Consider the following 13,883-nt stretch of genomic DNA (forward strand, 5'->3'; position numbering starts at 1 on the left):
AGTTAGGACTAAATCAATTTAATTCGCCACTCGAGTAAAATCAGCTCTGTGTAGAAAGTACACTTATTGTCTCCGACAAAAAGAGGTATAAAAACAGGCTACCATGCCGCAACCTTCATCACTCATGATTCAATAATTTGCGTGAAAGAAAATAAATGACACTATTCAGAAAGTGGACCATTACCAAAACTTGTTACAAGAGCTGTGTCCATTGCATTGGGGTCGTCGTGTATTGTGTGTCTTAGTGACCTGCTTTCTGGGATTTCGTTTACCATAATTCTTTCATAAATGTTCATTAGTAGTATAAGGTTATTACAATGCAATGAATCTACGACATGCAGGGTATTAATCATTTAAAATTTATTTATTAAATATTTCAGATCAAGCAGTCAAACTAAGCTTTGTTTAAGGATGAATGGGGGTGTGCCGTCTGTTAAATCAACTGATTGGTTTGTTTAGGGATGAAATGGGGGGGGGGGATGCCTGTTAAAACATCTGTTTGGTTTGCTTTGGATAAATTCTCCTTTTTTACCAAACATCGATGATTTTAAACAGAGACTGACAGAAGAATTGGAGAAATTTTTACAACAACAGAAAGAAGCAGAACAAGCTTTTCTCCTTCAACAGCATCAGCGAGAAAAGAGGCAAGATGGAAACTACAAGAAGAAGCAACAGAGAAGACAAGGTCTTGGAGAGAAGTAGAACAGTGAAAGCCAAAGACGAAGTTACTATTACACATTTTAGCAGAGTTAAGGAGCCTGAAAAAAATGTATAAGACGTCTTTATTACGACTCAAGAGAAAAAGAACTCGAACCAAACAACCAGCCCTGTTGCTATGCCTGCGATACCACGCCTAGTGATTTTTACCAAATAATCATCGAAAGGAGCCAGTCCAGAAGTAGGCCTTGGCCGTGGCAAAGGCTTAAGACAGCTAAAAATGATAACGTCCCATTCCTGAGTTTTTATATGTAAACAAACAAGTACCAAGCGGTCCTTTTCAGGGCCACCCACTTCTCTCGAAAAAGATAGTATTTCAATTGCCAAAATCAGTTAAAACTCAAACATCCTATTTTACTCATGATATACGTGTGTGAGCGAGTGAGTAAATGCGTGAGTGTAGGTCAGTAATCTTAAAAATCGAAACCAAAACACACTTAAGTTTTATATCTGGTATATTCTAGCACAAATTTTACAATCCAATTCACAACACAATACAGTACTTTAAAACGTTTATAGACTTAATTTCTCTCTCTCTCTCTCTCTCTCTCTCTCTCTCTCTGTTTTATTTAAATATTATTTCTTCACTTTCACAGGTTTTCCTCCTCTTCATCCTCACTTTCTCCTCCTCTTCTTGTCTTCTCATTTTTTTCTTTCTGCACCTGTATGGGTTCTTCCTTTGGGGAGGGTACCTCTTCTTCCTGTTCGGAATCGCTCTCTTCCGCTTGAGACTATCCATTCATCCGGACAGTCTGAAGTCTCTCGTTTGGATCGAGTTTAGCAGCCCAGCAGAATTGACACCTTCCAAAGTCATCGAGAAGATTCAACACGTTCATCAATCTAACGATAAGTTTCACATCACCGATGGAAAAGCGACACTGTTTGTGACCCACTTGTCTCTCCCCAAAGGGACCGGTCAACGCAGAAAAGTGTTATCGGTGGACCACCTTCGCAGCATCAAGCGTATCCTCGTCCAAATTAACAACTCTCAAGACCAGAGGTCTTTAGCTAGTGCTATCGTGGTGCTCGTGTCTTAGAACTCAGTCTCAAAGAAGTCTTATGATGGTTTACGGTGACAGTACGCCAATTACTGCATGGTATCATTCACATTCCTCATCAAACCAAACGCTTTTTTAAAAGAAACAAAGTAGCTTTGACGCAACTGACTGTTCCCCACATCGACACTCAAACCCAAAAGCAAATTATTTTGAAACCTGGAGAGAGAGGTTCTCTATGATGGGTCATCATTCGCTCGCTTCTAAAATGGAATCCTAATGTCCTAAAGGTTCTCCCCAAGAAAATAAGCCACTCCCAAAAAGCGAAACGAAGCCTAAAGAAGAAAGAGAACAGTGGTATCAAGACCAGGTTTCAACCACAGAAAATGAATAGTCCTCAGAAAAAGAACAATTCCCCAAAAACGAAACGCCCACAGAAAACAGTGTCTATCTGCAAGAGAGACACTTCGGCCAGGACGCAACCTTACATTAAAAAACACGACCTGCAGCGATGGTGACCGCGTCTCCAGTAGCACCAGGTTCTTCCACTTCTCCGTTGTTGCTGATGTCTGTCAAATCCAATTTGACGCCCTTTCTTCCTCATTTGATAAAACAATGAGAACTAGCGTCTCCAAGAACTTCTCCTCCAGCGGTGACACAATCCTCCTCTTTAGCTGTAGTAGCATCTGTTCCCAAAGTACCTGCTCCCACAATCAAAGTCCAAGAGAGATCAGACATGTTACAAAGTTTACTGGATTTGTCCAAGCAAGAACTGTCCGATTTAGTCAGTTGCGAACCCCTCCACGACGCGTGATGCCTGTCATCAAGTTGAAACGATGTAAAGACAATTGGTGGAGATGCGTTCCAGTATAATAAAAGGCCTGAGGAAAATAATGGGCATGAGTGTTTTTGTGATCCTGAGCACCCAAAGATGTCACCCTCCAGAAACCATCCATCTTCTAAACCCAAATTAAAGAAAAGGAAAGGACTGCAGTCTCTTTTAGTCAAACATGGGGACATGTTGTCCGTCCTGTCCAGAGCTTCTCCACCCATGCGACAAAAAACTCATTCAAACCGCCTCCAAAGATGTCATCAATACCGTGTGCGAATGTTATTTGAACGTCTTGAAAGGTACGATACTTTCGTCTAAACACCATAAAAAATGCTAAAACGTCTAATAGTAACGTCACCGTTGCTTTCACTATTCTACTTCTCTCCAAGACCTTGTTTCTTCTCTGCTGCTTCTTCTTGTTTTTTCCTTATTGTCTCTTCTTCTTCTCGCTGTTGCTGTTGAAGGAGACATTCTTGTTCTGCTTCGGTCTCTGTTTAAAATCATCGATATGTGGTAAGGAAGGAGACTTTATCCTAAACAAACCAAACAGATGTTTTAACAGACGTTCCCCCCCCCCCCCATTCATCCCTAAACAAACCAATCAGTTGTGTAACATACATCACCCCACCCCCATTAATCCTTAAACAAAGCTTAGTTTCACTACTTGAATTGAAATATTTGATAAATCAATTTTAAATGATTAATAACCTGCATGTTGTGGATTCATTGCATTGTAATAACCTTATACTACTAATAAACGTTTATGAAAGAATGTATGAAAGAAAGAAAGAATAAGTGAGTGGCTGAATGAATATCAATGTTTTTAGAAGGTGGTAGGGTGCCTAACAGACTCACAAAGATGATAGTATATCTCAAACTAGGGCACTATGGCAATCGCAGTGACAAACTAATGTAAATTTATTTAGCCTGAGGGATATTTTGTTATCAAATCAGATGTCACGATGTATGCATGCATTTAATATCACCATTTGTTATTTTTCTTACATTGTTTACATGCGTGTCTAGTTAATATCCTGCCACTTATTGGATGAACTGTTACCAGTGTAACACTGTCTAGGGATGGGCAACTTTTCCTAGTTTGCTGCCGGATGAATTATTTTTAAAGCAACACGTATGTTGCATACTAAAGATAAAACCAGGTCACGGGCCCGCGGTGCGTATTTGTCCCACCCCTGACCTGTACTGTCAACCATATCGGTATTTAATAGCTAAAAGGTATGAATCAGACTTATCAACCAGCCTCACTTAAATCTTCACTGGCGTGATTGCTAATTCTTAGAGCACAAACAGGTACAGGTTAGTGAATGGGTCGTCAGGGGTTGGGGGACAAACCGGTATGTATTGAGTGTGTGCGTGTGTGTGTGTGTGTGTCTGTCTCCGTTTGTGTGTGTGTGTGTGTGTGTGTGTGTGTGTGTGTGTGTGTGTGTGTTAGAGTGTGTGATTTGGACTTTTAACGTAGCTTTACACGAATTCAGTCATATTGCTACAATGCATGCAGTGTGGCAGTTTACAATGATGCCTAGCACTCGGGCATCATGCCGCAGACATGTAGAATGAAGTTACCAACCAGTCACATTATTCTGACACCAGGCCAACTAGTCACAGCACTAACCTCTTAATGCCGAGCTCCAAGCGAGGCAGCTGCTAGTACCATTGTTGTCTTTAATATGACTCGGCCGGGGTTCGAACCCGCGACCTCCCACATCCAAGGCGAACGCACTAATCACTTAGGCCACCGGAGCGATAGATATGGTGTGACAAAGTGACAAAGTGTACTAAGATATATATATATATATATATATATATATATATATATATATATATATATATATATATATATATATATATATATATATATATATATTGTATTCAAATCTGAAGGCAAGTTTATATTTTCGTACATAAATAACTTTGTAAACTTTGACATGTTTGATGACATTAGTACAGATTTTCTTGTGCGAAAATCAAAATCAAACTTATCACACACACACACACACACACACACACACACACACACATGTATGTATGTATGTATATATATATATATATATATATATATATATATATATATATATATATATATATATATATATATATATATATATATATATAGAGAGAGAGAGAGAGAGAGAGAGAGAGAGAGAGAGAGAGTTTACTTTGCCTTAACTGGCAATAAAATTAAAATGCCGTGACTAACTTAGCAACTTAAAATTTTAATTTTAATGTACGAACTCTGTCATTTACTTTGTCACTTCCATAAAAAAATTGAATTATGTTGTGTTCTTTGCTCTCGTAATGTATATGTCAATTAGTACAACTGGTTGACCACGTAGAAGGAAAAGCTAATAATAGAAATTACTGAAGACACGATAAGTGCTAGAGCCAGTACACCAATCTCGTAAACTTCCACATAGGATGACCTAATGCGTAGCAGTTGTTTATTTCTAAGCATTGTTCCAATAGTTACAGCACTGCCAAGTAACACACGTGGTAATGTGCCCTTAACTCTACCAAATAACACAAGTTATAATGTACCAATAGCTATACCAAATAACTAACGTAATAATGTACCTATAGCTAGCTATACCAGATAACACGTGGTAATGTTTATACGGCTATAACACATAACACAAGTGATAATGTATATAGCTCTACCAAATAACACACGCGGTAATGTCCCAAATAGCTCTACCAAATAACACACGGGGTAATGCCCCAAATAGCTCTACCAAATAACACATGCTGTAATGCCCCAATTGTTCTACCAAATAACACACGCGGTAATGTCCGAAATAGATCTACATATTTTGTGTTATTTACACACGCTGTAATGTCCCAATAGCTCTACCAAATAACACACGCAATAATTCCTCGCTAGTGCTTTGTCTGCAAAATATTCCACTATTTGAAACATGTTTCGAAAAGACCATAAATATTCTGGTAAAATGTTTATAAAGAATACACTCAAAAATAACGTAAAGAAGAACGCGTCTTACAATCGTACGCAAATTAAAAAAAAACAAGATACCTTTAAAAATATTATTTATCTCGAGTCGAGGAACAACAAGCTGAACATTGTGTTTTTATGTTCAAGTAAAAAAAACAAGAGCTTAAATTGTATTCCCTCTCTTCCACACCCTCACTCACATCTTTGGAACAAAGATTCCGGATATGAGCATTACTCAGTTTTATATCCTTTGAGTATGAGACAGTAATGTGCGTGTGGTCCTGAGGTGAAATTCTGATGTAATGTGCTCTCCCTCTCAGAAATCTTCGAATATATATCAGCAGGAAGCGTCAGAACATTGCATTACTTATCTGCATTATCGTAAAATGAAACTTGAGCTCCTCAGCTGCATACAGCGCTTTTAGTTTCGAAATCACTGACCATCATCCGTTCATGATTCAAAATGGCATGCATAATACATATTATTTAGGATAAATCTTCATCTCCTTATTATGTTTATGATGGATGTTGAAAATGATAAAATATTAAGATATATATATATATATATATATATATATATATGTATATGTATATATATGTATATATATATATATATATATATATATATATATATATATATATATATATATATATGTGTGTGTGTGTGTGTGTGTGTGTGTGTGTGTGTGTGTGTGTGTCTCTTTTATCTTTATTTTATACCCGTGTATTGCAATAAATGTCGAATACAACTGCCTAACTCTTTTTTGTGCACGTCAATAATTTGACTATTTTAGTTTTCCTCTGAATTGCATAATTCATGTATCATCAAATAAAACTTAAATATACTGTCACCACTTAAGTTTTTATTTTCTTGTGTTGTTTGAAATTAGATTTTTCACCATTATATTAAAGTTAAAAAGGTAGCCACACAAGGTCCACTTTCGACACGTGTGCAAGATAAATCTGATTACCACAGTTTATGATGATTCTTTGCAAATCCAGTTGTAAGTCATTCACTTGAAAAAATTCTTCAAATGAAGCTATTTGCAAAAATTAATTATATATATATATTCTTATTTATCAGCAAACTTTACATAGTTTAATTTGACTATTCCATTTTAGCTGATGATGTAGCTAGTAGCCTTGCAAGGATATTTTGCAAATATTGAATCTCGTAGATGAGAGTTGCGAGAGGGTGGGTGGAAATTTATATAAATTCCATAGCCTTTTGGGTAAAAAGCTAAAATTTGGAACACACGTATAGAACGGAATTGTATGCATGATTAGTGCATTTGCGAAATAATTTACACTGAATTGCGGTATGGAAGTTGACTAGTGAATTTTCAGATAAGATTCGAATGTCGAAATTCCACTGTGTACTTGAAGCCGATGCGCTTACTATAGTTGACCAGTAGGTCAGTACACTAGTTAAGTGTCCAGTTTTAAATCTGGATATGACAGTTTGTAATTATTAAAGATATCTATATAATGCTGGCGTCAGGTTCATGCTGTTGTCAGTGTCCCATCACACTCCTGTAGCCACTAAGTGGACCACATTTTCTGGGTTTAAACCCGAGAACTTTTACATCGAAGCTGTTAACTATTCTTTTTTCATTTTGCAGACAATAAAACCTTCCAGGAAGAATGTAAATCAAGTGGTGAATTGGACACCTCATTCAAAACAACCAACAATAGTAGTGAAGGGGGGCACTCTACGTACAATGGGAATTAGCATTAAAAACACCCTTGGGTCAATCTACGTACAATGGAAATTTAACATGGAGAAAAATCGTGGGTCAATCTACGTACAAGGGGAATTAACATGGGAATAAATCGTGGGTCACTCTACGTACAAGGGAATTGAACATGGCAATAAATCGTGGGTCACTCTACGGACAAGGGGAATTTAACATGGGATTTTTTTTTTTTTAAAAAGTTTTTTTAAAATTTAAATTTAAATTTAAATTTAAAAAAGGGGTAGGCAATTCAAAAGACTATCTCTTTTCGAGAAATATGGCTGGCCCTGAAAAGGGCCTTTGGGTTTTCTTCTTCTTCTTCTTCTGCTTCTAATTTCTTCTTTTCCTCCACCAACTTCTTATTTTATCTCCAACACTCTTTCTCTTCTTTTTTTTCTCCTTCTCTTCTTTCTTCTCTTCCTCCTCTTCTTCTTTCTTCCTCTTCTCATTTTCCTCTTCTTTTTCAATTTTTTCGTTCCATGTTCTTATTCTTATCTTTTCCTCTTCATCCTCCTTCTCCTCCTTGATCTCTTTCATTACACCACTAATCTTGTCCTTTGCTTTCCTTAAATTGTTAATTTCCATCTTTACACGATGGGGACTATAGGAATAATGGTCTTCAACCAGTCTTAATAGCATCTGTTCCATTATTCCTAAGTTGTCTAAAACGTCTTGCAAGGTTTGTAATTTGTCCATTTGGTTTGACGCCATCTTCTTTGTATTCTTTGCAGAATGGTTTGAACGACGAATACTGTGGGTTCTTATACGAAAAGCGCGAACGTGAAGGAAAACATCCCCCTGAAACATAAAATGGATCTTACCTAGATTATGACCCAACATCGCGCGTACGTGAAGGAAAACATCCCCCTACTTTCTCATTTCATATAATATAACCCTAACTATACTCTCCACATTTGCTAAAAAACCCATAATCTACTATTCACACAAACATACCTTAGCTCTTACTAACACACCAACACACAAACTCATACCCTCACACTATCATAAAAAAGAGTTAGTGTTTATTTTTACACTACTCTACCTACACACATTGGCTAATTAATAGTTATTTCTTTTCTAGAGTATTGAGTAGCCCTGAAAAGGGCTGTTTTTTTTAAACTCCAGATGCACCTATCTAATGGTTGCACCTTCCTGGCCTTGCGCCGCACACGCATCTTCTTCCCCAGTCTTCTTTCACCTTTCTTCTGGGGAGCGCAGAGGGAGGATGATTCGCTTCAGCACCCCAATCCTCTGTTTCAGGAATATTAAACGACATCCTCTCTTCTCTTTTCTTTTCCTCCTCTTCCCTCTGTCTTCTCTCCTCTTCTTCCTTCTTTATTCTTGCTTCTTCTACGATAGCCTCCGCTGATAGTTCATTTACTATCCGCCTGGCATATTCCAGGTGCATCTGGAGTTCTAACAGTTTCACTATTCTGCTAGTCATTCTTCTGGCTGTGTTGATCAATCAACAAGGGTAGCTGGACTGCCGAACGAGTTTCAATTTATACTGAAAGCGCGAACGTGAAGGAAAACATCCCCCTAAAAACATAAAATTCATCTTACCTAGATCATTAACCAGAACAACGCGCGGACCTAAAAGAAACACTCGCTCACTTTTTTATGCTACCCATCACTTCAATAGACTATCCACATACTCAAAGCAATCCAATCTAATCCCAAATATACACCTCAAGCAGCCCAAAAAAAACAAACTAACATCATTTTAATCTACTATCCACACCAACCTACTTTATCACTTACAAACACAAACACACCAACACATACCCTCAAAATTTTTAAGAAAGAGTTAGTGTTTATTTTCACACTACTCTACCTACACACATTGGCAAATGGATCATTACTTCTTTTCTAGAGTATTGGGGTAGCCCTGAAAAGGGCTGTTTTTTGTTGTTTTTTTTTGCTATGGCATTCTTTTTTAGTTTCTAAGAATGCGATGTCCTCTGAGGATAGACTTTCTGGCAATAGGTCTGCTTCTTCGGAAAGAGAAGAAGAATTCTTTGGTGTCGATACGACAATCGACGAAGCCTCTGTCAGCTTCAGGTTGTTGCTGCTGCTGTTGTTGTTGCTGCTGTTGCTGCTGTCTCTGAAGTCTGTACTTCTCTGTCCATTCTTCTTTCTCCTTGTTCATTTCTTCTCTGAAGAGCTCTTCTATCAGGTCTTCAGTGATTTTTAACATTCTCACATTCTCTATTTCTTCTGGCTTCGGTATCAGACTGTGTCTGACCCTATGCAAATTCACGTAGGCTTCGTTGAGCTTAGCTAGTTTGGAGCACATCTTTTTAGGAGGATGAGTCGACAATGGATGGCTAGACTGGGAACAACCCGGTTCTTAAAGTTAAAGCGCGGACGTGAAGGAAAACATCCCCCACACGGTTTTCGAGCCGCAACGTTCATGAGAGGGATAGTAAGAAATGAAAGAGCATCAATCCAATATTCTTATAGCTAAACAAACCACAAAGGCATTTTTTTCAAAACACAACATTTTTTATTCAAAAATCACTTAACACTAAACAACAACATTTCTAACATTTTTAACAATAATCCAACACTATAACATCAAACAATTTTTTTCAAATCAGAAACATTTTTTTCTTCAAATACTAACTACTTTGAACAAGGCTGACAACGTTGTGAATGAAATTGTGATTTCCACTGTTGGAAATCATTAGGCCATTGATGGACACTACGTTTCCTAGCTTGAGACAAAAGATAAGCATAATGGTCACAAAACCATCGATCTACTTTCACATCATTTCTAGCAGAAGAACGAGGATCGAAATGAGTCACTAAATGTTCTAAGGAATAGCCCAGGCTGCGATGATGCAGAAAATACACACAGTACTGTCCACACACCAAGGAATCTGTGCCTTGTAATTTCACGTTATTGAATCGGGTGGTTTGAGCATTTCTTCTCATAAAGTCGATGATATCGTCTTCCAAAGGGGGTAATCCGTACGAATCGAAATATTCCACACATCCTTCTTGAGGAAAGTAGACGGCTACCCAGTGGGTTCCTGGGAGATGACTTTCGTCCGTGTTGATCACGTAAGCTTGATGGTCTTTAGGTTTGCGATGAGGGAGTTCATCTTTAGCACAGACGACAGGATTCCAAGAAGCCGTATACGAACTATGGTTCAAAAGGTAATAAAGTTCCCAGGTATCCATTGATTTGTGTTTTTTTTCTTCTTCACAGGTAATAATAAGTCGTCAATTCGATCCTGACTTTTTGCTTGAAAATGTCTGACGAATAAACGGTTATTCGTTCTGTTTCCTCACTCTGATTCAGGAGAGCTTCGATACGATGGATCTCTTGAGTGGTTAATGGTGGACAAGAATGTTCACGCAAGTCTTTATACCACTGGTGCAACACGTCTTTGTTTGAGATGAGACTCCAAGCTTCGTCCAGATACTCGTCCAATTTTTCTTCTTGACTCAACATCAGGCATTTATCGTGTTGAATTTGACTGGGATGATCGTTTTGACATCCATAACAATTTTTCTTGATCAATTCCGTCATTTTGTCGACCAAGTGTTTGGCAAAACAGGAGACTAAATGGGCTTCTTGTTCTGGCCATCTCGACTTCATCATGACAATTTCTTCGTCTTTGTCTTGGGATTCTCCTTCCACGGTCTCCTCACATTTCATGTCCAAAGTTTCTTCACTAGGTAAAGAGGGATAACAGTCTTCCATGGCTTCTAGTAATCTAGAATGACTTCTCTCAAACTGTTGATTTCTATCGTATTGTCAAATTCTGCATACAGGATCACGTTCAACGTTGGATCAGCAGGGTCTCGATTTGCAAACTGAATTTCCACACGAATCTGGCCAGATTTTATAGGGTGGAAATGTCCCTCGTCGCTGCCTTGGTCTGGAGTGAAATCAAAGGCCCACAAAGCATAGCCTCCTGCATAATCTTCGTACGTAATACCGTGACTGGTATTGGTTCCTAACTGTCCGGTGGCTTCGTACAGGGACAAGTACGATCTCAAGTAATTGCTCTGGGCAAAGTTAGGCTCAAAGGGTCGTGTACACAAGGTCTTGCCGTCACGACTGACTTCGATTTTGGACACGCTAGAGTGTCTAAACTCAAAAGGATTTTCGTTATGAAGTCCATTGAAAGCTGAATTCCTGACGATACCAACGATCAAACGCTTGGGTAACTGTCCTTGGAACAGATGATCTTCGATCATGGATCGCTGTCCAACAGGAATGGTGAACGTTTTCACTTCCACTCTTCGTATGGGATACTTGGCGGTCGTTCTGCTCAACGTCTGACTGATGTCGTTTCCCACTTTAGGTAACACTTCCACACGGCGTACGTAAAGTCTGGCTTCTTGGATAACAGTTTTGTATTCGTTGGCATGGGCCATCAAATGGAAAGCGGCAGTGCTACGATTCAGTCTCAGGCGAATATCAACTCCGTTCAGTAAATACTTTTCTTGTAACCACATGTCCAAATGCAAACGATCCATCAGTTCTAAACTACGTCCTTGCAAAATTTTAGTTCTACGTGTGTTAAACCCCACATTGTGAGCATCGTCATCTGCTGTCAGGGCTGTATCGTTAAACGTGCCTGCACCTGCCGTGTCAGGTTTCCATACCACGCAAGCATCCAGATGAGTATTCTTGGCTTCTTTTCCGTACGTCAAGAGATTTTCCAAGTAGGCACGATATGGGTAAGTATCCATGCTGCTGCTGACCAGTTTGTTATTCAAGTACAAGTCCACTTCGCTGAACAAGGAATGCATGAAATTGTTGACGGGCGCTACCCTATCATTGGCTCCAGGATTGGTGTTGTCAGTTTTGATCACTTTGACTTTCAAATACAGGTAACTGCTATTCAGATCGATGTAATCTTCGGGTTGTCCTTTGATTTCGAACTCGATGGGAGCGGAATCCGTCAAAGAGGAGACGGGATGAAATTCCACCCACTGGGATTCTTGCATCGTCATCATGGTGGGGGGCATGGCAAACATATCCAGTTCCGTCTTGGAACAAGCACATGACTCTCGGTGCATCATTTTTTGTTGCTGTGTCTCAATAATCGAAAACGTCTAAGTCTCGAACGGTTCTTCTTTTCTTGGCCTTTCTAGCTTGAAGTCTGGTGAAAGGGTATTTTCTTCGTCGTCTCTTTCTGCCTTGTCCTTGCTGAATGCCTGACTCGGTAGCGTGCAGGGCATTTATAGGTGTGTCTCGTCGGCCTAAAATGTCTTTGCCCGTTTGCAGCAGGACATTTTTGCCTGCCCTCATGAAGGCTTCTTTAGGGTTTTGTTTGTCGATGATGACATTTTGGAGAAATTCTTTGCCTTGCGTCAGTGCCGCATCTTTCAAGGCGTGCAATCCGCGTGTCACCATCGGTTTCAACACCGGAGCCACCGAACGAAAGGCCGATTTTAACATGTCTCCTAAACCGTGTCCTCGCTGTCGTGCAACCCCTTGGTACACTGGATACATGACTTGCTTACGAATCGTGAGAGAACCGTTTTCGAAAATGGAGTTTCACCGTGACTTTTCCTTTGGTGAATGGAATATTTTGTCCCAAATCTCCTTTTATAGTAATGTTGACCGTGTCCAAATACGACTTGCTGACCGGCAAATAATGAGGATGGACAAATTCGCGGTGAACGTGGTAAGTGTTTCCACCTTCCTCGTCAGCGTTTGCGGCAGAATCCACTTTGAAAGGAATGACACGCAGTAACGGCACGGAGGTGTGTCCCACCACGTTGTATTCCACCACATCGGAGTACACGAACATCAAATTCAGTCCTTGGTTCAGTTCTACTGGGGTACGAAATAACTTGCTAAAAGACTCGTTGTCGTAAACGATGGGTAATTCGTTGTTCTTGAGTATGCTCATTCTCAGGTTCATGTCTCCGCCCAACATGTCAAACAATTCAGGACAAAATAAAATGGACATGATTTTACTCCGCTCAAATCTCATCGAGAAGCGACGAGCTACTTTGTGGTACTCCATGGTGACACTTATTTTGGCATGCTCCAAAGCTTTCCCAAACACGCCATTAAACTTGGCAGCTATGACGTTGACCAAATGTTGACCACTGAAATAATAACCTGGGGGAATTAAAAAGTGGTAGGTCCATTTTTGAGTTTTCTCATTATAGATTTTATTGTCATACGTGACTTTCTTATTCAACTCCTGTTGCAATGACTCGTCATGAACTTCCACATTAAAAAAATTTTGATTGGGAATGACATTGAGGACTTGGGTCGGGTGAATGATTTCCACTAAAGCCACTTCCCAATGGGCTTCGTGATCTAAGGGGATGGCCTGAGGTAATTTGGCCGTGTAACAGCACAACGTGTTGTGGGGAAACACCTCCATGGAACTGTCACTGGGTAAGGTTAAGTAAAATTGGTTTTGGTGACTCATAATTCCAGAGTTCTGTGGCTGTCCGAGGGAATATTAGTGGATGTCAGAGGTGTGTCTCCGCCCAAAATGGGGTTCTGGTTGTGGTTGTTGGAGTGGTGACTGGCACTGGCACTGGACACAACGTTCCCGTTCGAGGAGAATTTCAGGGAGGGATTGGGAAGCAGGTAACCGATGCAACTGCTCAATAAAATGGTCCACAATTGTTTGTCTCCTTGTTGCAAA

At 39.5% G+C, this 13,883-nt stretch overlaps 1 protein-coding gene across 1 annotated transcript in view; it reads left to right on the forward strand.

Annotated features, from left to right (window-relative positions):
* Nucleotides 1-13,883, forward strand: part of LOC149783518 (uncharacterized) — a 42,495-nt gene that overhangs the window by 12,403 nt on the left and 16,209 nt on the right. Inside the window, exon 2 of the mRNA XM_089931761.1 lies at nt 7,135-7,199. Within this exon, the coding sequence (XP_089787887.1) occupies nt 7,135-7,199 (65 nt within the window). The remainder of the gene's footprint in view (nt 1-7,134; nt 7,200-13,883) is intronic.

The sequence above is a fragment of the Sinohyriopsis cumingii genome, chromosome 14 (genome assembly GCF_028554795.1).
Source record: "Sinohyriopsis cumingii isolate HCF-2022 chromosome 14, ASM2855479v2, whole genome shotgun sequence".
NCBI classification, from domain to species: domain Eukaryota; kingdom Metazoa; phylum Mollusca; class Bivalvia; order Unionida; family Unionidae; genus Sinohyriopsis; species Sinohyriopsis cumingii.